At 44.6% G+C, this 18,539-nt stretch overlaps 1 protein-coding gene across 1 annotated transcript in view; it reads right to left on the bottom strand.

The window, feature by feature from the left end:
* Positions 1 to 12,180, bottom strand: part of ccz1 (CCZ1 homolog, vacuolar protein trafficking and biogenesis associated) — a 39,161-nt gene extending 26,981 nt beyond the window's left edge. The window contains 6 exon segments of the mRNA XM_084323250.1: positions 607 to 687; positions 1,638 to 1,731; positions 10,077 to 10,174; positions 10,392 to 10,488; positions 10,615 to 10,690; positions 12,062 to 12,180. Coding sequence (XP_084179376.1) covers positions 607 to 687; positions 1,638 to 1,731; positions 10,077 to 10,174; positions 10,392 to 10,488; positions 10,615 to 10,628 — 384 coding nt within the window. The 5' untranslated portion in view covers positions 10,629 to 10,690; positions 12,062 to 12,180.
* Positions 12,181 to 18,539: the final 6,359 nt, after the last annotated feature.

The raw sequence follows: 18,539 nt of genomic DNA on the forward strand, positions 1-18,539 counted from the left end.
TTCAAATAGACAACATTACATGTAAAACACAGGGGAATATAAGTTTAGTGATTCAAATAGATAACATTACATGTAAAACAACACAGGGGAATATAAGTTAAGTGATTCAAATAGAGAACATTACATGTAAAACAACACAGGGGAATATAAGTTTAGTGATTCAAATAGAGAACATTACATGTAAAACAACACAGGGGAATATAAGTTTAGTGATTCAAATAGACAACATTACATGTAAAACAACACAGGGGAATATAAGTTTAGTGTGATTCAAATAGAGAACATTACATGTAAAACAACACAGGGGAATATAAGTTAAGTGATTCAAATAGAGAACATTACATGTAAAACAACACAGGGGAATATAAGTTTAGTGATTCAAATAGAGAACATTACATGTAAAACAACACAGGGGAATATAAGTTTAGTGATTCAAATAGACAACATTACATGTAAAACAACACAGGGGAATATAAGTTTAGTGATTCAAATAGACAACATTACATGTAAAACAACACAGGGGAATATAAGTTTAGTGATTCAAATAGACAACATTACATGTAAAACAACACAGGGGAATATAAGTTTAAGTGTGAAAAGCCTTACGAGTATTTCCTCCTCCTGATATTCGACTGTGGGAGGTTTCCCGTCTTTATTCGGTCTCTCTACCATTGGGTTCCGCACCACCTGAAGAACCCCGTCAAAAGCAGCAACAGTGAGTGAATATATGGGATCTTCTGGTCATTAATTAGTTAATAACATTGAGAGAATGTCAAACACAGTATCAATTTTTACGCAAATGGTTCTTGTATAGTAAATAGATGTATAGCAAGATAGCATTAAGGACACATAGTATACATGTAGATTGTATAGTATAGCATTGTATAGTAGCGTACATAAGACCCAGTGCCTCATCCGTAGCTAATCAGTGTATTGCACTATCGCAGGACCTTAGCATGTCTTACCATGCTTTTTGTAAACTGTATGTACATATACCTGTTATGTCTTATTCTTATTGTTTTATTGCACAAATGTCTCATCCTATTCTTATTACTGTATTATTGCACAATCGCTGCGGGCACGACCCCCCGCATTTCACTGTATGCCGTGACAAATAAAACTCTTGACTTGACTTGAAAATGCAATCGTTCTAAATTCCCCGTTATGCTGGGTTTTATTATTTCCAGTCAGGCACCTTTTTGGATAGCCCAGGGGTCCGTCCTAGTGTGGTGTTGGGTGCATGTGGTTGTCTTGCCAGCACACGTCACAATGCCTTCACATCAGAGAGTATGTTTGTGAAGAACAAACCACTCTCAATAATCCTCATCCGTTTATGTTACTTTTATAAGGATGGATTGTATTGATGCCAACCTGGATTTTATGGTGTTTTTTTTGTTCTGGATCTATTTGTGATGTTTCTTCTCTTGACCTGTAAAGCCCATGGGGGCAATTCCGTGTGATTTCGGGGCAAAACACATAAATATGATTTGATTTGATTAAATACCAAGAACTGTTCTCCGTGTCTGTGTCTACTCTCTGGCCGGAGTTGCCGTTTCTGGATAAAGTGGTTCCAGCACAACACATTACAAACATCATATTTACAATAGCAGTACATTAGCTACAATCTAATTGTGTACCATGACTATCCAGAAACTGTCCTCGGCCTCAAAGAAAAACTGCCTGTTCTTCTGCGTGTGCAAGGATTTAGCCGGCTTTGTTGGACAGAAGGTTCTGGAACACAGAGAACATGGGGGTTAATAAAAAAAAAGCAGTGTTTTCCTCTACGTTCGTTAAGAACATCACTACTGCAGCTGTGAGAACATGGGAAATTAACTCAACCTTTTAAGTCAGTTCAATTTCCCCTCAATTTCCCCTCAGTTAAGTATCAAAATACAAACCGTTTCAGTGCTACGAACTACGACCTGTACTAGAACCGGTCACCGTTGATGAGAGAATGATGGGACATGGGAACACGTGTGTAGGACGACGTTCCACTTGAGTTCCACCGTCAAACATCTCTGCCCGAAGAGGAAGTAAACTAACCGGTGCTACCTATACTTGTATTATTATAAACCCTTAACATAATTGAATAAAGGGGAGGCTGGGTGGCGCAGCGGTCTAAGCGCTCGTCACCAACCCGTGAGACACTAGGGATGGGTACCTTTCACATTTGAACCGATACCGGTACCTGTGAATCGATACCGGTACCCAACGGTACCTTTTTCGGTACTTTAGTCTCAAGAAATGTAATTTACCTACCTCAGTCGTAAAAAGAAAATCCAAACTTCAAATAACTACAATTTCGACAGTTTTCGGCTTGTCATTGCTCCGACTGCTTTGTTGTTGAATAAAGTAAAATCCTAGGTAAGCATATATTGTGCGTGTGAACGTTGACATGAAAAAAAAAAAAAAGTGAAAAAAAAAAAAAATCTGTATCTCACTTGATTCGATACTCTGTAGTACCGACGTGTTTCGGTACCCATCCCTATGAGACACCGGTATCGAATCCGGCTGTCAGCGTTGCCTCCGGCTTGGGCCGGCCGTCATACTGGCTCAATTGGCAGAGTCAGCGGGAGGGGAGTCGATGGGTGGTAATCTGGTCGTTGTAAACAGAGACTCCTACAGGTCGGTCAGGGCGCCTGCACAGCAAGGACAGGAGATGTCGAGGGTAGTGTGAGCCTCCCACACGTTACACCACGCCAATGAGAGTCCGCGCTGGCAGGCGAAAAGAAGTGGCTGGCTGACTCCGCATGTATCGGAGGGGACATGCGATAGATTATTCAACCCTCCCTACGACCGAACAGTGGGGGGCACATGCGAGCAACGATCAAGACAGGGGAGGGGGGAATTGGCACGACTAAATTGGGATGGGAGAAAAACAGAAAAAGGTGGAGAAAGTGGATTAAAAAAAAACATAATTGAATAAATATGATATTACTGTGTCCCCCCCTCCCATTTGTTGTAGTCTCTTTTATAAGTAAGAACTGAAAATGAGTTGAATACTTTAAAATGGCGCCTGTGCAGCCACTGTGTCCATGGAAACGATGATGAACACAAGCCATAAAAGGTACGGTTTCCTTATACGCAGCAAAGAGAAGTCCATTTTGTCCACCACATCACTGTATTACTCGTTAAATGTTCAGACTTATTTTGCGATACTCTGTACACACACCCAATACAAAGTTATATAGCCTCATTTTCTTTCAAACTATTTCGGTTGTGCAGATGTGTCTGGATCGCAATACAGATTTTTGGCTCTCTCTGGCAGAGCTGTTCAGCAGGCTGTGAGAGACAGCTCCGTGTAGGAGTGTGACAGGAACAGTCCCCCCCGCCCGCCCTGTGGCCCTCATTAAACAACTGAAAATACCCAGGAGGCCCTTCGCCACATATCATCCCGTATACACTCTGCGACTGCAACTCTTCCAGCTCCGTATGTAGCTCCTGCGTTTGCATCACCACCTCCTCAAGTGAAACAGTCAATGCTCTTATAAAGACTGTATAGATTTTGTAAATTGTATTCCATATACAGACACTCTCTGCATCCCTGCAGGTGCTCTTTGTATGTTCTCCATTACCGTGTACGTTCTGTACTACGGTTACGACACTTTCTAGATACGATCGCCTCACACTGCCTTTGCACAATACCTCCAACACTTCCTTGTATATTATATACACTTCTACTTTGGTTTTTAATGTTTACTTTTATATACACACACAACCGCTCCCCTTTCTCCACTGAACTCTCACCCAGACAGCAGACCACAGCAAGACATTTCAACAAAGTGCAATACCAAGTGGGGCTTTTTGTATCAGTTTGATGTGGAGTAATACAAGGCTAACGCAGGTCAGTAAATAGGACTCTCCAAAAAAATCTAGTATCTCATATAAACCCACCAATACCATAACCATACCATTTTAACTATAACTTTTGTATTTTTATTGCCATTTTCTGTCACATATACAATTTTTACATTTTAACTTGTACTTATTATGGCCCATTTTCATTATATATATATATATATATAATGTGATGGTAAATGTGGGAAAACAATGAAGATGTGTACATTGACCAGCGCTGTGGTGAATGTGTTCATTAACCAGTTAATGAGCACGGTACACGCCCCGTTGGCTCCGTAACGTGAGAGGGAAAACATGCCAAGGAGCACAGTGCTTTAATTACCTGCCGCGCCCATTGGCATGATAAGTGTGTATTTAGTTTTGATGAATAATTGAAACGGATAAGATATCAACCACCAAGTGTTCGCCGGATTTCAGAAAGTAGTCTCCATTTTAGGTTTGGGTTAGGTGTGACTTCTCCAGTGAGGTTGAGATTAAGGTCAAACCCTTTCACTACAGAAGGTTAACCGTCTGTAGTGTACCGTCTGTAGTGTACCGTCTGTAGTGTGGTAGTGAAAGGTTAACTGTCTAGTGTGGTAAGTATACAGATTGATTGATTGATTGAAAACTTTATTAACAGATTGCAGAATGGGTACAGTACAGTTCAATACATACAATTGTTAAGGGGATGCAGACCAGAGAAAGACTTTCGTCTTGTTTACATCAGGGTCCCCCATTTTCAATTCATCGTAACATATATGACATACATGACATACAGATAGACAGAACTGCTACATCTATACATTTATGACATATCAGAGTGTGTGAAGGTTGGCCTTATCAACATCCGCTCTCTGCCAACCAAAGCTCTTTTGGTAAATGAACTGATAACAGACCATAGTCTCGACCTATTGGGCCTCACTGAGACATGGCTTAAACCTAATGACTTTCTGCCCTTAAACGAGGCCTCACCCCCTAATTTTAGTAGCTCCCACATCGCACGCACCTCCAAGAAAGGAGGCGGAGTTGCTCTAATTTATGACTCTAAGCACAACTTTACATCCGACGCAAACTGTAAGTTTTCCTCGTTTGAGGTGCTCCTGTTGCGTCCCTCTCCACCCAACAGAAAGTGTGGCGGTCTGATTCCTACCTCCACTGCATCCTTTGTAATGGCTGTCGTATACCGCCCCCCAGGCCCTTACACCCTCTTCCTAGATGGATTTTCAACTTTCATCTCTGAGCTTGTTATGCGCTCAGATAACATTTTAATTGTTGGTGATTTTAACATTCATTCCAATAAAACTCTAGATCCCCTAAATAAGGCTTTTACCGACATCATTGACTCTGTCGGTCTCATTCAAATCGTTGACCAACCCACTCACAGTGGTGGGAACACCCTTGACCTAGTCCTAGCCCGCGGTCTCACTGTCAAATTTGACCGTCTCCCCCTATGTTCCTGCTCTCTCAGACCACTACCTCATCAAATTTCAAATTGATCTGACGGTTTCTCGCCCAGACAGTGTAGAATCCTACATGAGCCGTCGTATTAACGCCTCAACTGTCCCAATTCTAGTTAACTGCCTACCAGACACCCTCTCTCCCTTCCTCTCTTACTCTGGCCCCCTTGATCTCTTTACAGACAAACTTAATGCCGCCCTTCGTAGCACGCTCGACATTGTCGCTCCCCTTAAACCTAAAATTAAACGTGCTCCGCAAAAACTAACTCCCTGGTTTACGGAGGAAACGCGCTCCTTTAAAAAGGCTTGTCGCAAACTTGAACATAAATGGCGTTCGACCAAACTCGAAGTATTCCGCCTCGCCTGGAATGATAGTTTACGTAACTACAAAAAGGCACTCTCACTTGCCAAAACCTCTTATTTTTCCAGGCTCATAAATGAAAACAAAAACAACTCAAAGTTTCTGTTTGACACAGTTGCAAAACTTATGCAGAAACAACCAAGTGCCCTAAACCATGCGTTCTCGGCTAACGAATTCATGACATTTTTTACCAAGAAAATTGACCTCATTAGAGATGAAATTGTTGCTTTACTCAACAATCAGAGTCCCTCCCAACCTTTGACGGGCATTCCCCCTGACTTTGATTCCAGTCATACGCTATGCTGCCTTGAAAACGTCTCACTTAGTGCCCTCTCTAAACTGGTTGGCGCGGCTAAACCTTCAACCTGTCTGTTTGATCCTCTCCCAGCAACTCTCATCAAAAAACTCTTCCCAACTCTAGGCCCTGCCCTACTCAATATATTCAACACCTTTGTCTACTGGCGTGGTGCCCCTGGCCTTTAAATCAGCAGTCATTAAACCACTACTTAAAAAACCGAACCTCGACCCTCTAATCTTGAAAAATTACAGACCTATCTCCAATCTTCCATTCCTATCCAAAGTGTTAGAACGGATCATCGCAACACAACTTACTGACCATTTATCAAACAATAATCTTAATGAATCATTTCAATCTGGCTTTAGAGCCTTACACTCCACCGAAACGGCGGTTACCAAAGTCACAAATGACTTACTGCTCTCTCTTAACTCAAACCTCACTTCTGTGCTCTTATTGCTTGATCTCAGTGCAGCCTTTGACACTATCGATCACTCGATTCTTCTAGGTCGGCTTGAGAATCATGTTGGCATTCGGGGTCTCGCACTAGCTTGGTTTAAATCCTATTTAACTGATAGAACACATTGCGTGGTCTATAATGATTTAACATCTGAGACCCTCCCAGTGCAATGTGGTGTCCCACAAGGCTCTGTCCTGGGCCCTTTGCTATTTTCGATTTACATGCTACCCCTCGGCGATATCATACGCAAATTTGGCATAAACTTTAATTTTTACGCTGATGACACCCAATTATATATACCTATTAAGCCAAATGATTCCTCCCAACTACAAAACCTTGAGGCCTGCTTGCTTGACGTCAAAAAATGGATGTCGCAAAACTTTCTACTCCTTAATGCAGATAAAACTGAGATGTTAATTGTTGGCCCCCCAAACCACAGAGGCCTGTTTCAGGACATCTCCCTCAACTTTGATACCCGTCATGTATCCCAGAGCTCCACCATATAAAACCTCTGAGTCATTTTTGATTCCTCCCTCTCATTTAATGCACATATAAAAAATTTCACCAAAATTGCATTCTTCCATCTTCGTAATATCGCAAAAATACGCCCCATTTTAACTCTGGCTGATGCTGAAACCCTGATTCATGCTTTTGTCTCATCACGTCTGGACTACTGTAATGCACTTTTTTCAGGCCTACCTAATTCAAGCATCAAAAATCTTCAACTTGTGCAAAATGCGGCTGCACGGATACTAACTAGAACCAGAAAATTTGATCACATCACACCAGTTTTGTCCGCCCTACACTGGCTTCCTATCCAAGCCCGTTCTGACTTTAAAGTGCTACTCCTCACCTACAAAATTTTAAATGGGCTTGCACCGCTCTATCTATCCGATCTCATCTCCCGATACTCGCCCGCTCGTGCTCTGCGCTCACAAAATGCGGGGCTTCTATCGACCCCTAGGGTTAAAAAGAAATCCACCGGCCACAGAGCCTTTGTCTACCGCGCTCCCTACCTGTGGAACAAATTACCTGCCGTCATCAGGGGCGCCTGCTCTGTCGAAGCTTTTAAATCCCTGCTTAAGACTCATCTTTTCTCTCTCTCCTTCAACCTACCCTGATCTCACCTGGTCGGGGACTGACCTTTAGATTAATCTGTGTAGTTTAGTTAGGGTACAGGGTACTACATGGTACCACAGAGTATTACATGGTACTACATGGCACTACAGGGTACTACATGGCTCTACATGGCTCTACATGGCACTACGTGGCACTACGTTACTATTATTATTTTTTTTTATTTTGATCTTAACTGATCACTATGACTTTATTGCTTTTATCGTTATATATGCCTATAATTGTGTACAGCACTTTGAGCTACATGACATGTATGAAAGGTGCTTTATAAATACTTACTTACTTACTTACTTACTTACTTACTTACTTACTTACATGGCACTACAGGGTACTACATGGCACTACAGGGTACTACAGGGTACTACATGGCACTACAGGGTACTACGGGGTACTACATGGCACTACGGGGTACTACATGGTACTACATGGTACTACATGGCACTACAGGGTACTACATGTCTGCTCCTTTGCAGCACCACAAAAATGTTTGCCCCTAGGCCATGTTAATCTCCAGGGCACTACAGGGTACTACATGGCACTACAGGGTACTACATGGCACTACAGGGTACTACAGGGTACTACATGGCACTACAGGGTACTACATGGTACTACAGGGTACTACAGGGTACTACATGTCTGCTCCTTTGCAGCACCACAAACATGGGAACTCTAACTCTCCTCCCCCCCCCCCCTCCCTCCCCCTTCTCTCCGAGTGCCCGTCTCCTGGCGCTGACTAAGGTGATGGATGCCTCGGGGTCTTGGCCAGGATTGTAGTGACTGCTCTACATGCACCTCCGAGGCCTTGGATCAGTTATTCACCGTCGTCTGTCCGTGGTCCTGTCAACTGATTAACAGTATTAACAGACTGTTAACAGATTAACAGTCAATGCGGTTTCATTGCTGGGTTAAGTACTTCTATTCTATTCACATAATACGCTTACTTCATATATCTACTCCATTCACATATATGCCTACCACTTGTATCTATTGCTATGTCCGCCCACTACAATCTCATGAGCTGTCTAACGCCTGTCCCGTCTCCCTGTCCCCCTATGACTTGCTGTCCTGGAGTGTTGACCGGAGTGTTGGACGTCCCGTGATGAAGGCTGGGAGGTTGCGACCCCCTCTGCGTGCCCCCCTGTCTCCGGAGGTCTCATAGTGGTGACCGGAGTGCCGGATGTCCCGCGATGATGTCGGGGAGTTCGCGACCCTCTCTGCGCCGCCCCCTATCTCCCTGTCTCCGGCTGTCCCTGAGCAATGACCGGAGTGTTGAATGTCCCGTGACAAGACGGGGAGGACGTGACCCTCTTTGCGCCGCCCCTGTGCCTCAAATAGATCCACTATTTCTACTGTTTTTGCACCAGTGATTTCAATTTCAGGTAAAATGTCAACATTATGGAAAATGCACTTAGTCTTCTCCAGTGTCAGACAAGAAGATAGATACCAATATGTTCTCTGTCTGTGTGTTCAGTAGAAAGCTATCCGGCTGCAAGCTATGCATATCTATTTTCTTGCCTGACTCTGGAGAAGACATTTAGCAGATTTCCCATAATGTTGGCGTGTTCCTTTAAGGAAAATGTTTGCCCCTAGGCCATGTTAATATTCTCCTACCCAGGATGCAATGGATGCGACAGTGGCTCATGAGGTAGAGCAGTCGTCTGGTAATCCAGAAGTTCGCGGGCAGCGTGTCGAAGTGTCCTTGAGCAAGACACCTAACCCCTAATTTCTCCAGATGAGCAGGTTGGCACCTTGCATGGTTGCCTCCACCATCGGTGTGTGAATGTGCGAGTGAAAAAATGTGAGGAACAAATTGTAAAGCACTTTGGATAAAAGCGCTATATAGATGCACCATTTATGCAATGTGGTTTTAACATCTAGCTCAGGGTTTCACCAAGATTCAGTGACACAGGGCCATTTAGATGGACTGCATTTATATAATGCTTTTATCCAAAGCGCTTTACCACTTATGCTTCACATTCACCCACTGACAGTGGAGGCGACCATGCAATGTGCCAACCTGCTCATCGGGAGCAGTTAGGGGTTAAGTGTCTTGCTCAAGGTCACTTTGACACGCTGCCCGGGAATTAAACTGGGAACCTTCAGATTACCAGACAAGCACTCTACCTCCTGAGTCAGACAAGAAGATAGATACCAATTTCCCCTCTGTGCGTTCAGTAGAAAGCCATCTGGCTGCACGCTAGCCTAGCTTAGCACAATTAATGGATGCGGATGCGTAGGCTAGCCGATTCTCATCCGCTTCCATTCGTTTGTGCTAAACTAGGCTAACATGCAACCGGATGTCTTTCTACTGAAAGCAGAGAGAGGAAATATGTATCTATCTTCTTGTCTGACTGTGGAGAAGACGGTAAGCACATTTCCTATGTTGGTGTGTTCCTTTAAGCGGTGCTGCTGTGAATTCACACGCACATTGCAGATTCACCATTTCGCGATTTGTTGAGGTTTGTGTTTACTGGCTATATTCTGTTTCTCTTGAAAGACACAGAGTACATAAGATGATAAGACGTCTACCTGGTGAACTGTACAATGGCTTCACAAAGCCCCACATTCCGGATCTTCTCATTCTTCTCCACCTCGCTGGGGTGGTAAAACAAGATCTTCTTCTCCTCCTAAACAAGACGTTTTCCATCAGTCACTTCACAACAATTACTTTAAATGATTGTATTAAAATACTCTTAGCAAACATTTACTATTTACTTGGATAAACATCACTATGGAAACTGCCAAGCAGCAGACCATGGCAGGGCTTAACCGTGTCAAATATGTGTCAAATATAAGCCACCCACCACACAAACAATATGTACAGTCTGCAAGTACTGTACTCACCTCTCCTTCCCGTGGTCCAAACGAAGGGTTATAGACGAAAAAATTAAGTAGAGATGGCGTGTATTGTTTCTCTTGCATTCCTGTGGCCATTCTTGGACTGTAGGGAAAAAACAATAACAAAAGGGACGTGTTTACGAACAAACCAGCTTAGCCTTCTTATTCAGCTAAAGTCTAATTCGAGGTTGTTGTTGTTGTTGCTTGATTACAGTAACATCTACTTTACCTGATCATCAGCATTAGTGTGACGTGTGTCTGGGCCTCCTCTGTTCCAAAGAAAGCTTGGTTAGCATGCCGTGTGCCTACATATTATTTAGATGTAAATAGAAAACGTGTACAGTGAGATATCATTCCAGATCTAAAAGACACAACATTTCCAACTTAAATCTTGATACTTGGGGGTAACATTTAGTTGATGAGGCACCAGCAAGGCAACACATTCGAGAATAATATTTGTAAGTAGTAGGCTAGTTCATAAATCATGATTGATTTGAAAAGTTTATTAACAGATTGCAGAATGGGTACAGTACAGTACAGCTCAATACATACAATTGTTAAGAGGATGCAGACCAGAGAAAGACTTTAGTCTTGTTTACATGATCAGGGTCCCCCATTTTCAATTCATCATAACATATATGACATACATGACATACAGATAGACAGTACTGCTACATCTATACATTTATGACATATCAGATTTGCAAATACAGTACCGTTTGTGATACAAAAGTGTCCAGAAAAAGAGTGTATATACATTTGACGTAGAAACTGTACATCGGAGGAGGTTGGGTGGGTGGGGTGGGGTTGGGTGAGTGGGTGGGGGCTGTACATTGGAGGTGGGGGGGGTTGGGTAGGGGGGGGGGGGGGACACTGTACACTGTACATTGGAATACTGTCATTTGAGACAAAAACCTGCTGACATTTGTTTGGGATTGACATTGTTTGTACTGGTGGTACCTAAGATAGTACAATTGTACTTTCCCGCAGGTTTGTTTAACCAGACAACTCGCCAGACAACTCTGCAAGCAAAAGCAGCTTAAAGGAAAACTCCAACATTTTGGGACATTAGCTTATTTGCCATCTACCCTGGAGTTAGACAAGAAGATACATACATGTTTCTTCTCTGTGCATGCAGTAGGAATAGGAAGGCGTTTGGAACTAGGCTAATGGAGGAACCCACTTCCAGTGACTGACGCTAAGCTAGGCTAACGGTGCATGTCTTCCTACTCCTACTGCATGCACACAGAAGAAGAAAACGGTATGTATCTTCTTGTCCAACTCCAGGGTAGATGGCAAATAAGCTAATTTCCCCAAATGTTGGAGTTTTCCTTTAACGTTAGCCTTCCATACAGCCGGTGAGAGGAGGGCAGAAAACCACGAAAAGAGTCGCATGTAGGGTTCAGTTCTTTGCCCGTCCCGACAAATGCAATACAAAGCATCATCATATAATGTGTGCAAATGTACAAACCAATACAACTAGTTACTTAGCTAGCAATTAGCCAACGTTATGTGCGCAATTCATGGAGCAGCTAGCTAGCTACTAGTTACTAGCTATGCTAGGAGGACAAGTGACAACAAACCGCCGCCAGCAGCCACACAGTTCTGTTCGCAGGGCGCCTCTCGTCGAAACATACGTGGAAATAATGACAGTGTAACACAATTCTCATACTCACCTTTTAGTGCATGGACGTAACATGTGTATAGATAAGTTTGGTCGTTGTTTGGTAAATATAAAAATGAAAGTTTATAAGCTGAGCGGAACGAGAAGAGAAGCCGCTTCACATACTTCCTGCTTTTGACAGCGACGTGTTACAATTGCAACTGCTCGGGTGAATGAGATTTCAGCCACAACAAAGGTTCCACTTTTTAGAAGTCCTAGCTAAAGCTCAGTGACTAAAATGAGGAAGAAGACAGTGAAGTGAATGTGTTTCTTTGTTGCTGGTTATTGCTGCAAATAAATAATACATGCTTATGTTTAATAATAATAATAATAATAATAATAATAATAACTTTATTTGTATAGCACTTTTCATACAGAGGTTGTAGTTCAAAGTGCTTCACAGAAAGAAATACAGGCTTAGGGTAAGGCAAATCACAGTTCTTCAGTAATACAAATAATAAAATAGAATAGACTAGATAGAGTAAAAAAGTGCAGTTTAAAATAGGCTAAAAATAATCAAATAGAACGGACAGTAAAAAAGTGTGATAAGATTTTAGTGCCATCACCCATACCAGTAGGTCTATGGTACAGGGAGATAAGCATGTGTAGCACTCTGTTTTGCAGTGGCTAAATATATTCTGGCAATACATTTTGATAAATTCACCACATGTCATGTATGTAACATGATTATTTGAACTTGAACTTTTTTAATGAATATTGCTGATCCGTCATAGCATAGGTGGTGTGGTGGTAGGACTCCACTCCACATATCTGGACCCCTCCCTCCCTGGATCATACACCACACACTATCTGAACCCTTCTCTTCAACCATATACCCCTTTAAAGTTAAACTTTAAAGACTGAAGCTGAGTCATACTAGACATTTTATTTCTTTGGTTTTTATTTTACACCCTGTGAAAATGTTAAACTTGATGTCAACATTTTTAATTTTTTCAATATACTCACCTTTCTTATTCAAGATAAACAGTTGTGTGTGTTTCATTTCACTACTGTTACTTACCTCTCCTGCCAACCCTGATATCTTCTAATACTGGTATTGTATAACTTATCCTAAGTATTATTGAGCACTTGTTACATGTTGCAGTGTATTTATGTGAAAATACAGCCCTTGAGGGTTTGAAAATTGTTTTGCTGCTGTAAAAAAGAGAGAGAAAAAAAGGGATCTATTGAAATGGGTCGTCTTTACATTTTTGCTGTGGTTGAACTGTTTAATAGATGCTGTTCTGCCCATCTGAATGTCAAAACATGAGAAGTCTACATACATTTCGACGAGATAGACATCTCATGTTTGGAAATTGAGTTTATCTAAACAGAATTTGAAATCTAAACGGCGTCTATTAGACATCTAGGCAAAAATTTGGTTTAAAAAGTGAAAGTTTAGTAGACGTCTATATCATCGCTTAGCCGTTGAAACGTCATTTAAACGTATATATTTAAACATGCAGCATTTCCGTTTCCCGTTGGAGGGCCGACCATTCACAGCATTTGTCGATCACAAACCGCTGACTTTTGCCATGGCCATGGTCCGCTCGCCAGCAACGCCAGTTGTCCTCCATCTCGGAGTTTACAACAGACATCCAACATGTTGCCGGGAAGAACAACCCTGTCGCCGACTGCCTCTCTCGTGCCATCATCAGTATACGGTCCACCTCGGGATTGATTATGCACAGATGGCAGCCGATCAGCTTTCCGACAAGGACGTCCAGGCATGTATAGGACCACCGATACAGGTCTTCAGTTGGTGGACATCTCTTTTAATGACACTGGTTCTATACGTTCCTGTGTGACATCTCACTTGGGCAGCCTCGCCCTGTTGTCCCTGCCGCTTGGAGGAGGCGGGTTTTCGACAACACCCTTCACTGCCTTTCTCACCCGGGCAGGAAACCGTCTCAGCAGTTGGTGGCAGCCAAGTTCGTCTGGCACGGTCTTAAAAAGGATGTTCGAGATTGGGCTAATGCTTGTCAACGGGCCAAGGTGCACCGCCACACCAAGGCCCCACTAACCCCTTTCAATGTGCCTGAAAGGCGGTTTGATCATGTGCACATAGACTTGGTTGGACCACTGCCGCCATCACACGGTTGCACCCACCTCCTTACCATGAGTGACAGGAGGACTCGTTGGCCAGAGGCCGTTCCGCTGTCTTCGACTACATCTGCCGACATTGCACGAGCATTCATCGGCACCTGGGTTGCCCGTTTTGGTGCTCCATCGGACATAACCTCCGACCGAGGGCCTCAGTTCACATCGGAGCTCTGGAATGCTGTGGCCCAGGGTCTCGGGGTGAAGCTGCACCACGGCTTATCACCCTCAAGCCAATGGACTGTGCGAAAGGTTTCATAGGTCAATGAAGGCCGCATTCAGGGCCAGTCTCCGGGACAATGGGTGGGTTGACAGACTTCCGTGGGTCATGCTGCTGGGCCTCCGATCAGCCCCTAAGGAAGATCTTCAGTCCTCCTCACCCGAACTGGTTTATGGGCAGCCATTGCGAGTCCCCAGGGATTTCATCCCAAACACCACAACGCCTTGGTCCACTGGCCAGCAACGGTCTGTTTTCCTGGACAATGCCAAGGTGTTTAGGCCGGTGCCTATACAGTACGTCACAGCACATTGTACCCCAGGCTTATATATTCCACCTGATCTCCATACAGCAGAGTACGTCTTTGTCTGCCATGAGGCCCATCGGTCGCCACTACGGCCACCATATAAGGGGCTTTTTCGTGTTCTGGAAACAGGGGACAAGTCGTTTGCATTCGGAATAGGAGGGAAACAGGACCACATTTCAGCCATCAAAACCTCAGACCACCCTTCGGGGTCAACGGGTTCCACCACGACCACAGGGTTTTCCCCTGGCCGATAAAGTCCTCAGGCCACCCTCTGGGGGTCACTGGTCCCGTCGCTACACAGACTCTGGACACCCCAAAGCCGTTTCGGCAGGATTATACGGGGTCCTCAACGGCTCATGCTGCCAGTTCTTGTGAATTGGCTGGACATGGAAATGGACAATAGAATTCACATTCACATTCGGTCACGTCCACATTCAATGTTGTGCACAGGGTGTGGTTAGAGGGCATTGACGTTGTGTAGTGACACGGGTTGGCGTGATGACGTATTACATTGTATATAGGAAGTGGAAGTAAACATTGCACGTCACGTGTATTGCATCTAACAACCGTCTGGCAGTCCGTTTGTTCCGCACTCCTATACATGTCTACCAAACTTTCCCTTTTGGGCCAAATTTAGCCAGAGTCCTAGACGACTGTGTACCATATAGACATATTTTATTATCTAATATTTTTCTATTTATCTAATATAGACTAATAATAATTGCTCAGTGGGTAGAAGTAGCACTTTCTGGTTTCTTAAAAAATGGGCCTGGACCCAAAATAGGTCACAGGACTTCTTCTTGTGGGTCCCCACATGTCAGTAGACAGTAGTAATGTTGGTGACGTGTTTCACCATAGCGAGGTAAACAAAATGTCATTGAGATTGGAAAGTTTGAGAAAACACGCTGTATTTCATGCAGAAGGTACAAGCACCGCTGTAACTGAGGGGTTACAAAACCCTGACTGTATTAAAGATTGTGATAGATTAAACCACTACTACATATTATTATTACTTGCCAGACAGTACAGTTAAATATGGCAGACACTCAATAGACAGCACGGTGACAAAGAGATAACGTTTACAGTATTTTATTATCAATGTCAAATATACAACTGAGAATTATTTGGTCGCTCTTTTATGGCGAATGATATTAGAATGTCAGAGTATCAAAGTCAGTGGGAATGAATCATTCCTAGGCTAAGGATACTAGACCGGAACGCTGCATGGCGTGAGATGGCGATATAGGGGGGCAAACGAGGGTATAGCTGGAGACTGGTGGTTTCCTCCACGGAGTGGTAAGCTCCAGAGGATTGAAGAATAGGCGGATACTCCGGCTGGTCACTGAAGAAAGGGGGTCTCATACGGATCCGGTCCTTGTAATCCAAGTGATCGATAGCAGGGTAATAGCTCTTAATCCAGTTTCCGACGGCAGTGATGATAGCTAGCTAGCTTCGTCCTCGAAGCTAGCCCGATGCAGATCTTCAGGGTAGTTAAATCCAAACGACAATGGTATTAACGATGCTCTTCTCCACGGTACTACGTTTCCACAAGTCACTATAATCCACCAACAATGGTTCTACAATATCAAGGTCGTATCTAAGGAGCTACTAGTTATCCGTAACGATACACCGCGGGTAGGTTCCACTGCTCCAATAGTTCTGCTGCTAGGTTCACCTCGTGTTCTGATACTAATTACGTTAAGTCCACACACACTTGCTAAGGTTCACACTAGTTGCTAGGTTCACACTTCACTTCACGTTAGGTTAGGTCGAACGAACTGCTGCTGCTTGCGCCTTCCACCATATATACTTAGAGTGGTTTCTAGGGCGCAACCGAATCTCTTGTCCGGAATCAATGCGCTGGCCAAGGGCATGTCTCAACTTGTCCGAACTCGTCTTTGAACTTGTCTGGGGGGCGCGACTGTTGGCGCCGCTAGTGTCAAGGGCGTTGTCCAATGAGGAAAGCGAATAATGCTATGATTCAAACGGAGGCTTAAAGGTATATAGCTTATATATATAAATAATATACAAGTTATATAAAATAATAAAACGTAGATTATCAATGTTAATCTGGCCCTTCACAACAGCCGCCTCCTAATTAGTCCGCACCTAATTAGTAAATAAATGGGCACAGATTAATATTAGTGTCCAGTCAACTTCTCCATACTTTGTTATGAGGAGTTGGAACAATCTACAAAGTCAGTGGGTCATGGTCGTCGTCAGGGGAGTCAGGGATCTCCGGCAGCTCTATTAACTTAGCTACAGGTCGGGTGTAGGTCCGCCCTTGGACGATGACTTCTGCCGCTCTGACCTTCCCATCGGAACCAGTAATCACTCTGCTCACACGGCCGGCCGGCCACGGAGCTCGGGGTAGTGACTGGTCTATTATCATGACGACGGTATCCACTTTCAAGTTGTCCCTGTCTTTTACCCACTTCTGACGGGCTGGAAGGGATGGTAGGTAGCGTAGGAGGAAGCGGGCCCAAGACTGGTCGGCCAGTACTTGGTTGTATCTCCACATCCTCCGTCCGTTCCTCTCGTCCTGTCTGTACACCGTCTGAGGAAGGGCCGGGTCCGGCCGCACCATCAAGAGGTAGTTTGGGGTGATGGGTAGCTTGGAGCGTAGCTGAGGGGCGTGGAGTTCAGAACTCCCTCTTCTTGAGCCCTCAGGTTTGTCACTGTTCCGTGCGCCCACGGTTCTCTCACAGGCATCTTCGTCCGCTTCAAGAGTGGGGTTGCGTGTCTGAACACTCCGTCGACCTTGACTCTCGTAGTCTTCTTTTTTTTTTTTTTTTTAAACTTTATTTTTTAGCGTTTATCGCTTTTCTGGTCAAGCATGACCGACAGTTGTAGGGTGAAACGGGAGAGAGAGCAGGGGGAGACATTCGGCAAATGACGGCGAGTCCGGGAATCGAACTCGGAGTCAACCAGATCCGTGACGCAGCACGGAGTCCCGCGCGAGCGCGGTAACATGGTGTGCTACTGGAGCACCCGACTCTCGTAGTCTTCTGATCTAGTAGAGCGATGGCGTATTTGTCCTCTTTGGGCCGAACCATCTTGCGTTCGGTCTTGAATGGCATCGCGTCTAGTGTCCATAGCCTCTCAACGGGCTGTAAGAGAGTGTTGTCTGTGTCGCTCACCTTGGTGTAAAGGCAGCGGGTGGACGTTGGTTGGCTGGCAGGTCCGTAGAGGGGGCCCTGGAGCGTCCACCCCAGTCGGGTCTTAACCGCGGCTGGGCATCCTTTGGGTCCGATGTGGGCCGCCTTGATTGGGACAATGAGGTCCGCGTGGTCGGAGCCAATGAGTAGGGTCGGTGTAGCTCCGCTGATGAGCGGTATGGGCAGTAGGCGTAGGTGGTCGTACTTCTCCATCAGCTGTGGGATGGGGTAATCGTAGCTTGACAGACCTATGTCGTAGCTCATGAGCGCCTTGTTGATGCTGTACCGCTTCTCAGGGTGGTCGATCGCTGCTATGGTGAATGAGACATTTTCACCTTTTATTGTCTTTAAGTCTCGACTAATGGTACGGAGGGTCATCGTCTCCTCTGGGCCCCGCAGGTCCAACTGGGTCGCGGCGGAGGCGAGGAGGAGTGTCTTCTCCGACCCGTCGTCGAGGACGGCGTAGGTGTCGAGTACCTTGTCTCCGTGGCTGAGGAGTACTCGTACTACCTTGATGAGCACTCTGGGGCTCCCACTATACGCGAGGTCGATGTGGAGCACTTCTGTTGGTGAGTTGCCTTGTAGAGCTAATCTTTGCTTGTGGACCTTGCGCAGTGATTTGCAGTAAGCGGCGTCATGCGTGTTAGCCTTAAGCCGCTGATCCATTTCGGCGGGGGTCAGTTTCTTGTGGTCGTCGCACTGTGACAGC

This window comes from Notolepis coatsorum (genome assembly GCF_963971535.1).
Source record: "Notolepis coatsorum genome assembly, chromosome: 10".
Taxonomy (NCBI): Eukaryota; Metazoa; Chordata; class Actinopteri; order Aulopiformes; family Paralepididae; genus Notolepis; species Notolepis coatsorum.